Source organism: Ovis canadensis, chromosome X, assembly GCF_042477335.2.
Source record: "Ovis canadensis isolate MfBH-ARS-UI-01 breed Bighorn chromosome X, ARS-UI_OviCan_v2, whole genome shotgun sequence".
NCBI classification, from domain to species: Eukaryota; Metazoa; Chordata; class Mammalia; order Artiodactyla; family Bovidae; genus Ovis; species Ovis canadensis.
In genome coordinates this window covers 55006594-55025260 of record NC_091727.1, presented here as the reverse complement: position 1 = coordinate 55025260, position 18667 = coordinate 55006594, and the positions used below count along the sequence as shown (strand labels likewise).

The 18667-nt window shown below is 45.6% G+C and overlaps 1 protein-coding gene across 42 annotated transcripts in view; it reads left to right on the top strand.

Moving 5' to 3' along the window:
• MAGED1 (MAGE family member D1) overlaps nt 1–7976 on the top strand; it is an 87487-nt gene extending 79511 nt beyond the window's left edge. For 41 of the 42 annotated variants that reach the window (XM_070291670.1, XM_070291672.1, XM_070291661.1 and 38 more), the window contains 12 exons: nt 1853–1926; nt 2649–3377; nt 4029–4697; nt 4830–4893; nt 5106–5185; nt 5382–5473; nt 5703–5782; nt 5874–5916; nt 6194–6256; nt 6814–6928; nt 7172–7557; nt 7766–7976. In XM_070291670.1, the coding sequence (XP_070147771.1) occupies nt 1882–1926; nt 2649–3377; nt 4029–4697; nt 4830–4893; nt 5106–5185; nt 5382–5473; nt 5703–5782; nt 5874–5916; nt 6194–6256; nt 6814–6928; nt 7172–7549 (2358 nt within the window). In that variant the 5' untranslated portion in view covers nt 1853–1881 and the 3' untranslated portion in view covers nt 7550–7557; nt 7766–7976. Of the gene's footprint in view, nt 1–1042; nt 1344–1852; nt 1927–2648; nt 3378–4028; nt 4698–4829; nt 4894–5105; nt 5186–5381; nt 5474–5702; nt 5783–5873; nt 5917–6193; nt 6257–6813; nt 6929–7171; nt 7558–7765 lie in introns of those variants that run through there. The other variant, XM_070291668.1, reaches the window with a different exon arrangement.
• Nucleotides 7977–18667: the final 10691 nt, after the last annotated feature.

The following is an 18667-nucleotide window of genomic DNA, read 5'->3' as shown; positions in this document are numbered from 1 at the left end:
CCCTGGAAGGAACCAGGGCAAACATTTACTCTCAGTCAAAGCTTGCCATGATTCAGACACACAAGTACCTGAGTGTCCTGGCTGCTCTGAAGGGCACCAAGAAGGCCTCAGGGACATTTGTGCCACTCAGAGCAAAAGAGGCCTGACAGATCAGGGAGTGGACCCCAAAGAGCAATTCGCACACCTGGGTGGACCCACATAGAGCAGGCAGGGGTGGGGAGGGGGTGCTGGGGCCCCTACCTGTGTTCTCCAGGATGCAGAGCATGAGCTCAAGTTTGGGACAGACGTTGACAGAGCAGGGGAGGTTGAGTGAATCTGCTACTCAAACTGAAGAAGTGAGGGTGCCTCAGTCCCTCAGCCAGCAATGGTGCAACATGGGTTTTAGGGTCTGGAACACCAGGCCCACATTTTGCATTTTCTGTTTACTGACTGCCCTTGTCTAGTTCATGCAATATGTCTGTACCTCATTATCTTGATCTGTAAAATGGAGATGCTGATATCCACTTTTCAGGGCTTCTGTGAGAGGAAAACAAGCCCTAGCATAGATCCTGCTGTGAAGTACAAGCTGTGCTTATCTCTCCCCACCTCCTCACACAAAATAAATAGCTGGAGCTGCACAAAGGGCAAGAAAGTAGCTAATGTTTGAGTCTGGAAACTGTTGAGTGGGGAGGAGACCTTGTAGGGTCACGTGGCAGGCACAGACTTTTTCTACCTCCATTAATGTATCCCTCTCTGGCCATTTTCCTAGGTCCCTAAATGGATGAGATTATTTTTAGCAGGAGCCTAGCACTTGTTGCAATTAGAGACCCTACACAGAGACCTCTTTAATAGTGACCTAAATGCTGCTAGACAAGCGGGTGGTTGATGTACGCTGACTGACAGGAGGGGCCACGATAGGGGAGGGAAAGAACAGAGACGCATTGCGGAAAAGGTAGGGGGGCCGACGCGTGGGGCAAGGGGTGGGATCTAGAGGCACAGCGCATCTGTTTGGGGGAGGGGCCGATGCATACTGTCAACCTGGTTGGTGATGGGGTGGTGTGTTGGCAAAGGGGCGGGACTGCCTCCTACTGCACATGCTCAGCATAGCCTTCAGGGCGAAGCTTTTGTTGGGGAAGCGGGCGGGACTCTTATTTGGTCGATCAGGTCTTGCGCATGCGTACAACCATCTGAGGTGGTGGGTGGTATATTAGGCGAAGAGGCGGGGTCGTCTTAGCTGCCGCGCTGGCATTTTCTCCTGGACAAGGAGAGGGTGCGGCTGCTGAGAGCCGAAAACTGCAATCCCGATCCTCTGAGTCGTGAAGAAGGGAGGCTACGAGGGGGTTGGGGTTGGGGCCTGAGGCAAGGTGAGACTTAGCCCCCAGATAGGGCATCTTGCCCCCTGGTGCGGGCCCCCTATTTTTCATTCCGATCCCTTTATCCTGGATTCTTATCCCTCTCCCACTCCCCAAGCCCCGATTCACAGCCCTCACCCGATTCTCCCTTATTCAGAATCCCTGTTCGCTCTCTAAACCCCTCCCATCGTTCAAAATCTCTACAGATTTCTCGACTTCGGTCTGTACTGTTATACGATCCTCGTTATTCGAAAACTCCATTCAATTTCCCAAATGCGAATCCCAACTCAGTCTGCCTGGATTCAGAATTCTTATCTGAATCCTGATTTGAAGCTTCTCAGGATTCAGAACCTCCATCCGGACACCCATTCACTTTTCCCACTCCAATCTGGCCCGTTCCTCTCATATTCAGCACCTCATCCGCCCCCACAATCAAACCTGAAACACCACCATCTCCCCAAATTCGGTCCTTCCCCTTTGCCCTCTAGTATAACGCCCAACTCCTCCTCCACACCCCCCAGGCTCTGCTCTTGCCAGAGGGACAAGAATCATGTCTCAGAAAATGGACTGTGGTGCGGGCCTCCTCGGCTTCCAGGTGAGATCTCCACTCCCCACCCCACTGTTTCCCTAGCCGACAGTTCCCCCGGGGCTCCTTTGGCTGTGCAGACGCTTGGATCTGATGTTGCCTTCTTGATGCCTAGATTCCGTCATTTTTCAGATTCCCATGGTTTAAGGTGTGTGTGTGGTGGGGGCGGGGGGGGGTGTTATCCCTTTTCAGCCATCAGTCCCCCTTCAGATAAAGGGGAGACCCTGTTAATAGTAAGAGCAATCTGCCCAGATAATCCCAATTGAGCAAGGAACCTTCCCCCCGCCCCCCATAGTCCTAACGCTTATGGAGCTCTCTGCCGCCCCCTCCCCCAACCTCCTGCCTCCATCTTCCCTTTCTCCTACATTCCCCATCCCCTGCGACCCCCTTATTTTCCTCAACTCCTCAAGGCGGCACTCTTGATCCACTACCTCCTCCTGAGCTCCTACCCCAGGCTTCATTGCTCTGCTCTAACCTCCTAGATCAGCAGCCCCCCTCCACACTTGTCCCCTCTCTTCATTTGGCCCCACTCCTTGTTTAGCCCCTGCCTCACTCAGCCCCTATCAGATGTTTTGTTACCCCTTCACGCCACTCAGGCCTCTAGATGTCTTACTCACCCTTCTCTTTTTGCACCAACCAACCTCACCTCCCCTACACATTCCGTCCCCCACCTCACCCTGCCAACCCCACTTCAGAAGCCCAGAGATTTATTTTTTACCCCTTATTTGCAGGCTGAGGCCTCCGTAGAAGACAGCACCTTGCTTATGCAGACCCTGATGGAGGCCATCCAGATCTCGGAGGCTCCACCTACCAGCCAGGCCACAGCAGCTGCCAGTGCACCGAATGCTAGTCCTCAGAGTTCACAGCCCCCAGCAGTCAGTGAGATGGCTGATACGCAGGCTTTAGCAACTGCCACTAAGCCTAAGACAGCCTTTACGGTCCAGAATGCCACCACAAAAGGTCCAAATGCTGCCTATGATTTCTCCCAGGCGTTTAATGCCAAGGAGACTCCCAACATGCTGCCTACAGCACACTTTAAGTCCCAAAATGCCCCCCCAAAGGGCCCAAATGCTGCCTATGATTTTTCCCAGGCAGCCCCTACTGGTGAGTTAACTGCCAACAAGTCGGACATGGCCTTTAAGGCCCAGAATACCACTACTAAAGTGGTCCCAAATGCGGCCTACAATTTCTCTCAGTCTCTCAATGCCAGTGAGGTGGTCAACACTCAGCCCAAGACAGCCTTCAAGGCTTGGAATGACACCACTACGGTCCCAACTCCTGATACCCAGACCCAGAATGTTAACCCAGCCAAGATGGCCACTTCCTACGCTGACATAGAGGCTGACCCAAGCCCAGGTATCTGTGAATCTGATGGTGCAGCTGCACAGACATCAGCGGATGGTTCCCAGCCTCAGAATCTGGAGTCCAGGACTATAATTCGGGGCAAGAGGACCCGTAAGGTGAGATCCCTACTAGTTCTACTTTGCTTTGGGCTCTCCTTTCTTCTCTGAGGTGGTTCATTTGTTCTAAACAAGACAAAACTAAATATATATAATTGTCTGTATTCAACTACATTGTAGGGGATGATAAGGTAAATATGATGATTCTTGCTAGTCCACAGAATAATGGGGAGATGAGACATGGACCCGTAATATATACAGTCTGTGTGTAATTCATTTTACATTTTAAAAGTAGCCATGTGTTAGATCTTGGCCTAGGCACATTCACACAGGTTATCTCACTCATTAAATCTTCACGGTACCTCATACCAGCTAGGGATCATAGTTTCAGTTTTACAGAGAAGGAAAATAAGTCCCAGAGAGGTGAAGTGACTTGAGTGATTTGTCCAGGGTGGTACAAGCAGAGCCAGTGATGGACATAGGAAGAAGACAAGCCTCAGGCCCCACCCTTGGGTTGCTCCTGGCCTGGTTCAGAGATGAAACTCCTGCCTGGAAGACAGTGAAAGACAAGCCCAGGACTCAGGGTGACCATTGGCTAGTAGGTCAGGCTGTCACTACAGGTGAGGGTTTTAGGGGGCCTTCCTGAAATAGATACGGTGAGGACATAGAAACACTTGGTAACCCTGACCTTCCTTTTCTTTGATGATGCAGATTAATAACTTGAATGTGGAAGAGAGTAGCAGTGGGGATCAGAGGCGGGCCCCACTGGTTCCAGGGACCTGGAGGTCTGCACCAGTTCCAGTTACCACTCAGAGCCCACCTGGCGCACCCCCCAATGTGCTCTGGCAGACCCCACTGGCCTGGCAGAATCCATCAGGCTGGCAAAATCAGCCAACCAGGCAGACCCCACCAGCACGTCAGAGCCCCCCAGCAAGGCAGACCCCACCAGCCTGGCAAAACCCAGTTGCTTGGCAGAACCCAGTGATCTGGCCAAACCCTGTGATCTGGCAGAACCCAGTGATCTGGCCAAACCCCATTGTCTGGCCTGGTCCGGTTGTCTGGCCAAACCCACTGGCCTGGCAGAATCCACCTGGGTGGCAGACCCCACCTGGATGGCAGACTCCACCAGGCTGGCAAGGCCCTCCAGATTGGCAAGGCCCTCCCGACTGGCCACTACCCCCTGACTGGCCACTGCCACCCGACTGGCCACTCCCCACTGACTGGCCGCTCCCACCTGACTGGATCCCCACTGATTGGCCAGTTCCACCAGACTGGCAAAACCTGCGCCCCTCACCAAACCTGCGCCCCTCTCCTAATTCGCGTGCCTCACAGAACCTGGGTGCCTCACAGCCCCGAGATGTGGCCCTTCTTCAGGAAAGAGTAAGAACTGTAACTTCAGTTGCTTCTCCCCACCCACCCTCACCTCTTTTCTTTGTTGTACTTCCATCTATAATTCAACCAAGTGTTCTGTCAATATCTTATAACTCTAATGAGTTCCTTTTTCCCTCTCAGGCTAATAAGTTGGTTAAGTACCTGATGCTTAAAGATTACACAAAGGTGCCCATCAAGCGCTCAGGTAGGCATTCAGTACCCTCTCCCAGAGATCTGCCCTTCCCCTCACCCCATTCTCTATGGATATCTCTGTGCTTATATGTCCCCTCCCCTTCAATCCCCTCTTTCCATGGGTGAGTCTTCCTTTTTCGCCTACTGTGCTCCCCTGGGCAGGGCTGGCAAAAATGCCACAGCTCTGTGGCCCCTGCTCAGCTCAGATACTCCTCTCACCTGCAGAAATGCTAAGGGATATCATCCGTGAATACACTGATGTGTATCCAGAAATCATTGAACGTGCGTGCTTTGTCCTGGAGAAGGTGAGAAGGCAACCCTGAAGGACAGAATGATGGGGAAAGGTTTGCGAGGAGGGGCTTTGATAGATATTATGAGAAAGTCTTGGTTTAAAGATTCATGGGAATCCTATTGGGAGTTTGATGCAAATCACAGGGAGTGAATGTGGGTATGCTTATGCTAGATTTTGTAATTTCATAGTCTGTTTTCTTGCCCCTGTAGAAATTTGGAATTCAACTGAAAGAAATTGACAAGGAAGAACACCTGTATATTCTCATCAGCACCCCTGAGTCCCTGGCTGGCATACTAGGAACGTAAGATGGGAAAGGAGGGGAAACATTGCCATTCTCAGTGGCGGTTTTTTCCTAGGAGTTTCAAGTAGATCAGGATTCAGGGTCACATAGCAGGTCATGGGCAGAGTTGGGGTAGAGTTGTCTCCTAGCTGAGGAATACTAGGAAAGCTGGATGGGTAAACTGCCTGGGGTGCCTGTGTAAATGCCTGCTGAAAATATATTCCTTTTTTAAAAAAAAAAACTTCTTTAGGACCAAAGACACACCAAAACTGGGTCTCCTTCTAGTGATTTTGGGTGTCATCTTCATGAATGGCAACCGTGCCAGTGAAGGTGAGTGGCCGGGCCAGCAGCTGGGGGTTGGCTGCCGCCTGATTTCCATGTTCATTTTCCATCCCTTGTCTCCCCTTGCCTCCCATTGCAGCTGTCCTCTGGGAGGCACTACGCAAGATGGGACTACGTCCTGGGTATGATTGGGCTCTCTCATCTCTTGCCTGTTATATGATTCTTTGGCAACAGAGGATGGTTCCAGGATTGCATCAACCTGGTAGTCTAAGGGAATTGGTTTGGGGAGATACAGAGCCCAAGAATGTGACCTGGGTGGATGGGGAAATAGTCCTGGTCTCTGCTTCTCTTATCTCTGACTTCTGTGCTGGAAAACTGTTTTCTTTCCTTTGGGCAATGTCATAGTCTCTAATTATGAATCCCCCCCCCTTTTTTGTTTTTTTTTTTTTTCACTCTCAGAGTAAGACATCCCCTCCTTGGAGATCTGAGGAAGCTTCTCACTTATGAATTTGTAAAACAAAAGTAAGTGATGCCTAAGTGGCTTGTCTTGTCCTCATGAATTCTGTGTGCTGGTCAGCCTCAGAAAGCCCTTCCCATGCTGCTCATTTCTTATATTAACTATACCTATGCATATGCATACATATATACTCAGGAATATTTACTGAGTATATTCCTTGTGGCTGAATTTTCCTGCAGTATAGTTATCTTGCAAGTGAAGCTTGTCCACCACACCCACAGTAGATATTCCCAAGGCTGGGTTAGCAGAGGCTTTGCAATGGGCCTATCTGTGGTTCAGTAACAAGATTGTAACAACCCGGAGTCAGAACTGTGGCAGAGGGAGTGAAAAAGTGTTGTCCTTTCTATGACTCTACATAAGTCATCCTCTAGTCCTAGGTGACTGGTGTAGAAACACAGGAATTCGAAGGCCTGATTATTAGAGGGTAAATAATCTGTGTTTAGGAATGAGACTGGAGGGAGTTGCTCCCTGAAATCTGAGGTGTCAGAATCTCGGATTATTTTGCATTGATGGACTCTCATTTTGGCTGAGTAGAAACAAAGGCCTTTCTCCTCTTTCTAAGGTACCTAGACTACAGACGAGTACCCAACAGCAACCCTCCTGAATATGAGTTCCTCTGGGGCCTCCGATCCTACCATGAGACTAGCAAGATGAAAGTGCTACGATTCATTGCAGAGGTAATAGAGGAACAGCTCTAGACTTGATAGGTTAAGGGATGAAGTATGACTGGCTGGGAGAAGTCCAGAGCAGGAATGAGATCTTTCTTAGGTATTGCACATGGTAGGTGCCACATTGTTGGTGGTATTTTTTGTTGTTACTGTGTAAACAGTAGCACAAAGTAGGGTGCTAAGTATATAGTGGGTGCTTCATAAATATTAACTAATACTATCATGGGCTTTATTTCCTACTCCTCATCTCAGGTTCAGAAGAGAGACCCTCGTGACTGGACTGCACAGTTCATGGAGGCCGCAGATGAGGCCTTGGATGCTTTGGATGCTGCTGCAGCCGAGGCTGAGGCACGGGCTGAGGCGAGAACCCGCATGGGGATTGGAGATGAGGCCGTATCTGGGCCCTGGAGCTGGGATGACATTGAGTTTGAGCTGCTGACGTGGGATGAGGAAGGAGATTTTGGAGATCCCTGGTCCAGAATCCCATTTACCTTCTGGGCCAGATACCACCAGAATGCTCGCTCCAGATTTCCTCAGACCTTTGCCGGCCCCATTATTGGCCCTGGTGGTACAGCCAGTGCCAACTTTGCTGCCAACTTTGGTGCCATCGGTTTCTTCTGGGTTGAGTGAGATTTTGGGTAGGTATATCACTTTGGATTGGGCACTTAGGGTCACTGGGAGTTACAGAGTCCATGTGAATGTATTTATGTGCTCTAGCTGGGAGTTCTAGGAAACCCATGGTGATGAAATGAAGGAAGTATGGGGAAGCAGTATTTGTTATTTATATTCCTTACTACTTGGTATATGCATTGATTTTTTAATTTTTTTTCTTCTTTATGTTCACAGATATTGCTAATACGTTGCAATTGTCTTTCCCCTGAGTGAGGATGAAGCCTCAGAATCCTTCTAAACGCAGCTATCTAGAGAGCCACATCCTGTTGACTGAAAGTGGCATGCAGGAAAAATTTATTTGCTGTTCCTTGTCTATTGCTTACCCCCTCCCTTGTGTGCTGTCAAGTTTTGGTATCAGAAATAAACATTGAAACTGCAAAGTAAATTAGATGTATTCTCTGTTTTTTCTGGGTTTAATGAGAAATCACCATGTTTATATGGGAGAGATGGGGCCTCAGTACTAGCCTGAAGGGCAGATCAGCTTTCTAGCTAATGGATATGGAAACAAAAGAGTGATTGATGAACGTGAATGTTAAAAGAGGTCTAAAAATAGATATGGTATTAAATATCACTTAAGTGAATCATGTGATAGATATGCTGCTAGGTGTTTTGGAGTGACATTGAAAGATGAAATGAGAGAGGGTGTAGGTGGTCAGACAGTTGCATTTAAGAAGACAGGAGGTAGAACTCCAGGTAATAATAATAAAGTTGAGAGAGTGGGTGGTTGAAGGGAAGGGAATGTAGCTGTTCCTGGAGATAATGTTCTGGGGACTCAAGGGTGTTGGTTATATTATCCATGTGGAAAGTGAAATAACTTTGATGGGGGCAAGAATAGGAGCAGAGAACATGATGAACCAGGTGCCAGAGTTTCCTGTGTGAGAAGAAAAGTCTCATGCCTAATCACATTGCCTGTAAAGGAGTGGGCCCACTGACCCCACCACCCCACCACCCCTGCTGCTATCTCTGGAAATGCTGCCCAGGAATCTGTCTCTAGAAAGCCTTTGCAATTCCCCACCCTGACAGGAACAGGCTCTCATCACAGAGACAACATCTTATGCATAGTGAAGAAGGCCTCACAGTGGCTGCTTCTCCCCTCCTGCAGGGAGAAAAAGGAAATTATGCTTATGCGTGCATGCTAAGACACTTCAGTTGTATCTGACTCTGACCCTACAGACTGTTGTCTGCCAGGCTCCTCTGTCCAAGGAATTCTTCAGTCAAGAATACTGGAGTGGGTTGTCATGCCCTCCTCCAAAGGGTCTTCCTAACCAGGGATTCAACCCTGGTCTCATATCTCCTGCATTGGCTGGTGGGTTCTTTACCACTAGAGCAACCTGGAAAGCCCCTTTTATTGCTTAGGGAACAAGAGAAAGTAAGACAAAGTTCCATGCAGAGCCAGTCAGCCTTTTGGCTGTTGAATGGGAATGGCTTGAACTGCTGAAGTCTTACTGGAAGCAGAGTTCTCTTGCTGAGGATCAAGTTAGGTTGAGGTCATAACTTCCTCAAAGGCTTAGTGGTACCCAAGCATGTGGGCAAGGGCAGATGCAGGAGCTCTTGGGGCTAAAGAAAGCAAGAGCAAAGAGTTTAGCTTCCTGGGAAGGGCTCAGCAGTGGGCAAGGACAGTGTCTAAGGCTTCTTTCAGGTTCTTGGGTAATGTCCACATTCTGAGAGGAAGAACCCAGTGTTAGTTGGAAGGAGCCAGTAGTCTGGAGCCCCCACCCCTCCCTGCCTTTTGTCCTCACTGCCATGCTTCCCTCCTTCAGCCAGGCCTGGGTCCTGACCATTTTCTTAGGCAAGCCTGAGGGAACTGTTGAATCCTGCCCCAGTTCCCTTTTACCAAGGCCACAGAGGCAGAGCCCAGAACCAAGGACACCTCCAAAGCTAATTGAACCCCTTTGTAATGGTGCCAAAAGCCCCTGATCATCATTAACAAGCTTCCTGACTCCAACTTAGCCAAAGATGCCCACTCCAGTAAACACCTATAGCACCCCAACCAATCACGTAATGCCAACTTTCCAGCAGGATTTTTTTCTTTGACTTGAGGCTATAAAAATTGGCTATTAACTCATGAAAACTGTTGACTCTCCCTGGCTTGTCAGGAGTTGTCAGCCTGCTGCACTTGTGGTGCCCACTTTATCTCTGATCTTTGTTCTTGATAAACTTACTCCTATCTGTGGTACTCTGTATTTGGAAATTCTTTTCCAACTCATGGTTGGACTGGCCCAACATTTGGTGGCCTGTACAGGGACAACTCTCAGGGAGCTCTACCCCACTCTCCTTTTCTCTTTTATTTTTTTCTCAAACCCTCTGCGAACAGGCAGGTGGCCGTGGAGGCAATTGAGGAACTCTGGCCAGGGTTACTCTCTGGCATGTTCCAAAGGCTCCACTGCCACCCAAGTATCTGCCACCCAAGTGGATGCTGCTGCTGCTGCTGCTGCTAAGTCACTTCAGTCATGTCTGACTCTGTGCGACCCCATAGACGGCAGCCCACCAGGCTCTGCTGTCCCTGGGATTCTCCAGGCAAGAACATTGGAGTGGGTTGCCATTTCCTTCTCCAATGCATGAAAGTGAAAAGTGAAAGTGAAGTCGCTCAGTCCTGTCCGACTTAGCGACCCCATGGACTGCAGCCTACCAGGCTCCTCTGTCCATGGGATTTTCCAGGCGAGAGTACTGGAGTGAAGCCATTGCCATTGCCTTCTCCGCAAGTGGATGAGGGCTCTCATTTTCTCTTTCTCCTCCTTCTCCCTTAAGCTGAGGACCAGGCCAATTAAAATTGTGTGGGCATGGGTTAGGCACTTTAAAATCATTAGGGCACCTGCTGCTTAAAGACTCCTATGACAGGATAAGGGGAATCACAGAACAGACCAGGCTATCAGAGCATCTGCCCCCAACAAGACTACTTTGTGCACTGTCTCAGGCACATATTGCTTCAAGCAAAATTGAGCCCACTTCCCAGGTCTCTGCCTTCCCAGCAGGGCTACAGGGCAGATTCCTCAGCCTGTCTTCTCTGCTACTTTCACTTTTCCTCCCTCTGTCCAGGTTAATTTACAGGAGCCTAAAAGCAGCCTCTGAGTCATCCCAAAGAGTGCTGTCCACATTTCATGGAATCGTCAAAAAGCATTCACAGTTGGTTCCAGGAGACTCTTTTCTGTTGTTAACTGGCCTTAGCCACCAGGTGTATTTTCGCAGTTTGTGCCTAGGCTTGGGCCTAACTGCATGGTTTTGTGCCACTCTCTGTCAAACACTCAGGGGTCGCCTCTCACTGTCAGATGTGGTTGTTGGGACAGTTGTCCATTTGTGCCATTAGCCACATTTGGTGCCTTGTCACACATGGAGGATTTACTGGGAAAGTTGGGATGGCTTTTGTGGCTAGTGAGCTTTCAGTACTCCCATTCTAAGAATGGACTCAAGTACATCTTGAGAATCTGCCTTAGACTCACCTCTAGGCTGTATTCTCAGTAACTGGAAAAATTTGACCCTGGAAATCTTGAAAAGGCTCACATTCTTTTGCAGCAAAACTTGGATCTGGTACAAATTGGGGAACCAAGAAGAATGGCCTCTTAATGGCACAGTAGATTATAACACAATCCTCAACTTGATTTCTTTTGCCATTCCTTGTGCTGAAACCTAATGGCACTTAGAATCTGCACTTGAGGGACTCATGCCACATATGTCTTTCTGTTGCCACCTCATCTCAACTCCCTCTGTCTCTCCCTTTCCATCAGATCTCCTAACCCAGGACTTTCTCCTATAATCAAAAGCCTGGGGAAAACTCTTCTAACATTCTACAGAACCCCCTTCTAACTCCTCCTATCTCTTGGGGCAGCAGACGGTGGGGGGAGGAGAAGAAAATAGGAAAAGAACCAAACTTCCCCTATTCCTGCAAGTTCCCTTACTCCTTCAGATTCTTCTTACCAACCTAAGACACCACCTCCCCAGATAAACAATACTTGCTGGGACAACAGTCTGCCTCTGTCATCAGAGTCAATCTGAACACTCTCTGCTTTAAAATTTTTAGCTATGAGACCATGACCACAGAAAAGAAAAAGAGTATAGCCAGGATATTGTTAGACTCTGGAGAAAACTGGTTGAAATGAATTTTTTTTTGAAACTGCAAAACTGGTTCTTTTCACGTGTGCAATTAGAAAAAGCTGGCTTGTTAAAATACTTTTTTGGAGCTCTGATCCTAATATAACAGAAACGCCTGGGTAAAAGCCTGAAGTTAACTCTTACTATGTCCTTGAGATACGCAACCAACTCTACTTGAAAATTCAGCAGTTGGGCAAATTAGTATAGCTTCAAGCCAACAATAAAAAAGACAAAGAGACTTTAAATTTCAAGCAGAAAACTGTGAGATCTCTATCCATCTTGATATATATGTATGTCTCAGTGTGTGTCTTTGTCTTTGGGTAATATTGCTGAGGTTAATTTGCAGATAAGCTCTAATTTAATTGGCCTAAAGAAAAGTAAATGCTTACAAACCAAACAATCCTAAATTCAAAAGAAATTAAATGAATTTCAGGTTCACATGAACTGGAGAATATTTACTATTAAACTAATACCTGGTATTAATGTTTATTTGTTAATCTAATTAACATAGACATTGTAAAGAAACTTCTAAGAACGAAAATTGAAATAAGCTTTGGTGGGTTATGTTTACCAGTCTACAGAAGCTGATATAAAAGACAGTTCATGGTTGCTGAAGGAAAGTAAAATGTGTGTGTTTTTTTAAAAGTTACAGTAAATGGGAATGAAGGGATGGAGCCAAAGCAAAAATACACCCAGGTGTGGATGTGACTGGTGATAGAAGCAAGGTCCGATGCTGTAAAGAGCAATATTGCATGGGAATCTGGAATGTTAGGTCCATGAATCAAGGCAAATGGGAAGCGGTCAAACAGGAGATGGCAAGAGTGAACGTCAACATTTTAGGAATCAGAGAAATAAGATGAACTGGAATGGGTGAATTTAACTCAGATGACCATTATATATACTACTGCGGGCAGGAATCCCTCAGAAGAAATGGAGTAGCCATCACGGTCAGCAAAAGAGTCCGAAATGCAGTACTTGGATGCAATCTCAAAAACGACAGAATGATCTCTGTTTGTTTCCAAGGCAAACCATTCAATATCATGGTAATCCAAGCCTATGCCCCAACCAGTTATGCTGAAGAAGCTGAAGTTGAACGGTTCTATGAAGACCTACAAGACCTTTTAGAACTAACACTCAAAAAAGATGTCCTTTTCATTATAGGGGACTGGAATGCAAAAGTAGGAAGTCCAGAGATACCTGGAGTAACAGGCAAATTTGGCCTTGGAGTACAGAATGAAGCAGGGCAAAGGCTAATAGAGTTTGCCAAGAGAATGCACTGGTCATAGCAAACACCCTCTTCCAACAACACAAGAGAAGACTCTACACATGGGCATCACCAGATAGATGACACCAAAATCAGATTGATTATATTCTTTGCAGCCAAAGATGGAGAAGCTCTATACAGTCAGCAAAAAACAAGACCAAAGGCTGACTGTGGCTCAGATCATGAACTCCTTATTACCAAATTCAGACTTAAATTGAAGAAAGTGGGGAAAACCACTAGACCATTCAGATATGACCTAAATCAAATCCCTTATGACTATACAGTGGAAGTGAAAAAAAGATTTAAGGGACTAGATCTGATAGACAGAGTGCCTGATGAACTATGGACAGAGGTTTGTGACATTGTACAGGAGACAGGGATCAAGACCACAAGAAAAAGAAATGCAAAAAAGCAAAATGGCTATCTAAGGAGGCCTTACAAATAGCTGTGAAAAGAAGAGAGGTGAAAAGCAAAGGAGAAAAGGAAAGATAACCCATTTGAAAGCAAAGTTCCAAAGAATATCTAGGAGAGATTAAAAAAAGAAGACTTCCTCAGTGATCAATACAAAGAAATAGAGGAAAATAAATGGGAAAGACTAGAGATCTCTTCAAGGAAATTAGAGATACCAAGGAAACATTTCATGCAAAGATGGGCTCAATAAAGGACAGAAATGGTACATAGCTAACAGAAGCAGAAGATATTAAGAAGAGGTGGCAAGAATACACAGAAGAACTGTACAAAAAAGATCTTCAGTTGAGTTCAGTTCAGTCGCTCACTCGTGTCTGACTTCTTGTGACCCCATGAATTGCAGCACGGCAGACGACCCTGTCTATCACCAACTCCTGGAGTTCACTCAAACTCATGTATCTTCATGACCCAGATAATCACGATGGTGTGATCACTCACCTAGAGCCAGACATCCTGGAATGTGAAGTCAAGTGGGCCTTAGGAAGCATTGCTATGAACAAAGCAAGCGAAAGTGATGGAATTCAGTTGAGCTATTTCAACTCCTAAAAGATGATGCTGTGAAAGTGCTGCACTCAGTATGCCAGCAAATTTGGAAAACTCAGCAGTGCCCACAGGACTGGAAAAGGTCAGTTTTCATTCCAATCCCAAAGAAAGGCAATGCCAAAGAATGCTCAAACTACCGCACAATTGCACTCATCTCACACGCTAGTAAAGTAGTGCTCAAAATTCTCCAAGCCAGGCTTCAGCAATATGTGAACCCTGAACGTCCAGATGTTCAAGCTGGTTTTAGAAAAGGCAGAGGAACCAGAGATCAAATTGCTAACATCTGCTGGATCATTGAAAAAGCAAGAGAGTTCCAGAAAAACATCTGTTTCTGCTTTATTAACTATGCCAAAGACTTTGTGTGGATCACAATAAACTGTGGAAAATTCTGAAAGAGATGGGACTACCAGGCCACCTAACCTGCCTCTTGAGAAACCTATATGCAGGTCAGGAAGCAACAGTTAGAACTGGACATGGAACAACAGACTGGTTCCAAATAGGAAAAGGAGTACGTCAAGGCTGTATATTGTCACTCTGCTTATTTAACTTATATGCAGTGTACATCATGAGAAACGCTGAGCTAGAAGAAGCACAAGCTGGAATCAAGATTGCCAGCAGAAATATCAATAACCTCAGATACACAGATGACACGACCCTTATGGCAGAAAGTGAAGAAGAACTAAAGAGCTTCTTAATGAAAGTGAAAGAGGAGAGTGAAAAAGTTGGCTTAAAGCTCAACATTCAGAAAACGAAGATCATGGCATCTGGTCCCATCACTTCATGGCAACTAGGTAGGGAAACAGTGGAAACAGTGGCTCACTTTATTTTGGGGGGCTCTAAAATCACTGCAGATGGTGATTGCAGCCATGAAATTAAAAGACGCTTACTCCTTGAAAGGAAAGTTGTGACCAACCTAGAAAGCATATTCAAAAGCAGAGACATTACTTTGTTAACAAAGGTTCTTCTAGTTGAGGCTATGGTTTTTCCAGTGGTCATGTATGGATGTGAGAGTTGGACTATAAAGAAAGCTGAGCTCAGAAAAATCGATGCTTTTGAACTGTGGTATTGGAGAAGACTCTTGAGAGTCCCTTGGATGGCAAGGAGATCTAACCAGTCCATCTTAAAGGAGATCAGTCCTGGGTGTTCATTGGAAGGACTGATGTTGAAGCTGAAACTCCAGTACTTTGTCCACCTGATATGAAGAGCTGACTCATTTGAAAAGACACTGATGCTGGGAAAGATTGAGGGCAGGAGAAGGGGACGACAGAGGATGAGAAGGTTGGATGGCATCACCGACTCAATGGACTCGAGTTTGAGTAAACTCCGGCAGTTGGTGATGGACAGGGAGGCCTGTCATGCTGCGGTTCATGGGGTCGCAGAGTGAGACACAACTGAATGACTCAACTGAACTGAACAGGGAATGGAATTACACTTTATTAAGTGAAAAGGCAGTAAATGTGATTTTACAGGTGGCTGTTCTCTGAATGGGCAAATAAGTGATGAATACAGAAAGTGAAAAAAGGTTTGTGGGAACTGGACCCTGAGAGAGAGCTTTGTTTGTGGTACAAGTTTCTTCAGACATTGCATTTGAAATCTTTTCCTGTTACTTTGGCTAAGCAAATAACTTTGGTTTCACAGTAAATGTAAGCTGGTACCAAACTGGGAGTTGGTTTCTTCTTCATGTTAAAAGAACAGGGTTATTTTGGAATGTAACTTTTGATAAAAGACTATGTATATTTCTTCATGGTTAAGATCTATATTTGTTTTTAAAACTTACTGTGACTATGATAAAGTAAATATTATTTCACAGTGATCTATGGAAACTGAGGCAAACGGAGACAAAATTCATTCTGCTTCTACAAATATTAACCCCTTCAGTTCAGTTCAGTTCAGTTCAGTCACTCAGTCGTGTCCGACTCTGTGACCCCATGAATTGCAGCACGCCAGGCCTCCCTGTCCATCACCAACTCCTGGAGTTCACTCAGACTCACGTCCATCGAGTCAGTGATGCCATCCAGCCATCTCATCCTCGGTCGTCCCCTTCTCCTCCTGCCCCCAATCCCTCCCAGCATCAGAGTCTTTTCCAATGAGTGAACTCTTCGCATGAGGTGGCCAAAGTACTGGAGTTTCAGCTTCAGCATCATTCCTTCCAAAGAAATCCCAGGGCTGATCTCCTTCAGAATGGACTGGTTGGATCTCCTTGCAGTCCAAGGGACTCTCAAGAGTCTTCTCCAACACCACAGTTCAAAAGCATCAATTCTTCAGCACTCAGCCTTCTTCACAGTCCAACTCTCACATCCATACATGACTACTGGAAAAGCCATAGCCTTAACTAGACGGACCTTAGTCGGCAAAGTAATGTCTCTGCTTTTGAATATGCTGTCTAGGTTGGTCATAACTTTTCTTCCAAGGAGCAAGCGTCTTTTAATTTCATGGCTGCAGTCACCATCTGCAGTGATTTTGGAGCCCCCAAAAATAAAGTCTGACACTGTTTCCATTGTTTCTCCATTTCCCATGGAGTGATGGGACTGGATGCCATGATCTTCGTTTTCTGAATGTTGAGCTTTAAGCCAACTTTTTCACTCTCCTCTTTCACTTTCAGCAAGAGGCTTTTTAGTTCCTCTTCACTTTCTGCCATAAGGGTGGTGTCATCTGCATATCTGAGGTTATTGATATTTCTCCTGGCAATCTTGATTCCAGCTTGTGTTTCTTCCAGTCCAGAGTTTCTCATGATGTACTCTGCATATAAGTTAAATAAGCAGAGTGACAATATACAGCCTTGACGTACTCCTTTTCCTATTTGGAACCAGTCTGTTGTTCCATGTCCAGTTCTAACTGTTGCTTCCTGACCTGCATACAGATTTCTCAAGAGGCAGGTCAGGTGGTCTGGTATTCCATCTCTTTCAGAATTTTCCACAGTTTCTTGTGATCCACACAGTCAAAGGCTTTGGCATAGTCAATAAAGCAGAAATAGATGTTTTTCTGGAACTCTCTTGCTTTTTCCATGATCCAGCAGATGTTGGCAATTTGATCTCTGGTTCCTCTGCCTTTTCTAAAACCAGCTTGAACATCAGGGAGTTCATGGTTTACGTATTGCTGAAGCCTGGCATGGAGCATTTTGAGCATTATTTTACTAGCATGTGAGATGAGTGCAATTCTGTGGTAGTTTGAGCATTCTTTGGCATTGCCTTTCTTTGGGATTGGAATGAAAACTGAACTTATCCAGTCCTGTGGCCACTGCTGAGTTTTTTAAATTTGCTGGCACATTGAATGCAGCACTTTCACAGCATCATCTTTCAGGATTGAAATAGCCCAACTGGAATTCCATCACCTCCACTAGCTTTGTTCATAGTGATGCTTTCTAAGGCCCACTTGACTTCATATTCCAGGATGTCTGGCTCTATAGTGACCACAGCATTGTGATTATCTGGGTCGTGAAGATCTTTTTTGTACAGTTCTTCTGTGTATTCTTGCCACCTCTTCTTAATATCTTCTGCTTCTGTTAGGTCCAGACCATTTCTGTCCTTTATCAAGCCCATCTTTGCATGAAATGTTCCCTTGGTATCTCTAATTTTCTTGAAGAGATCTCTAGTCTTTCCCATTCTGTTCTTTTCCTCTATTTCTTTGCATTGATCGCTGAAGAAGGCTTTCTTATATCGACTCCTAAATCAAACAATTTAAAATGGGTAAACAATGGCTATAAATCTGTCAGGGCTATGGAAAATACAAGATGGCCCACTTGGCTTTTCCTGGATCCCTGACAAACCTCACTTTTATTTGATGGGATAAAACCTTTCCTGGTTGCAGGCCTGATGCTCTCACAATGCAGAAAAATGTTTAAAAGTGTGTCTTCCACTTTGGTGTAGGTTCTACAATCCCCAGTGATCAAGATACCAACCTTACTTTGACAAATCATACATGCCTTAAGAAAAACTTTTCAAACTTCTTAAAAATATCACTGTCACCTTCATCCTCAGTCATCAGGCAAGGACAACAGGACAAAGATTAATTACATGAAATTAAATAAACTGCTAAATATGAATATAATTTTCATGACTTTTTGTCTGACGTATTACTAGCTTCCAGTCTTTTTTTCTAGATATAAAGAAGCTCTTCTCCTCAAGCTATTTATGTTCAAAGGAACTTTGTAATTTACACATGTGGGTAAATTTAAAACTCTTTTCTTTCTCTCTGTCTAGGTCCTCCAGAAATTGGAGACACATGGGTTCTGAACAGCCTTATCAGGTAAATAAAAGACTGTATCCTGACATGTACAGGAATCTCAAATTATTTTGAGGACCTCTAGAAGAAAAAAATACACACCAAGGCAAAATCTGATGGCAGGTCTATGGCATCTGTAGTCAATGAACCCAACTTATTTTAAAAACAAATTAGTCTTTGCTGTGTTTAATAAATAAATGAGGGTAATGTCAGAAAATTGTGCTTCACTAAATGTTAAATTCTAGTTTTGTTAATTAAGGTCTACGTTTATCAAGACTCATTGCCCAGTTAGTTCCTTGCTGTTACATTATACAGTTACAAGATTTAATTGAGTTAATAAGAGGACATTCAAAGTTTGTTTCTGAAGCCTAACTTTATAATCAGTCTTTGGATAAGGATCAGATACTCCATGAACTACAACAAGGAGAGTCACACCAGGCTACAGTCATTTAACAAACTAAGTCAGATATACTGGGATATACTGGGCTGCACCT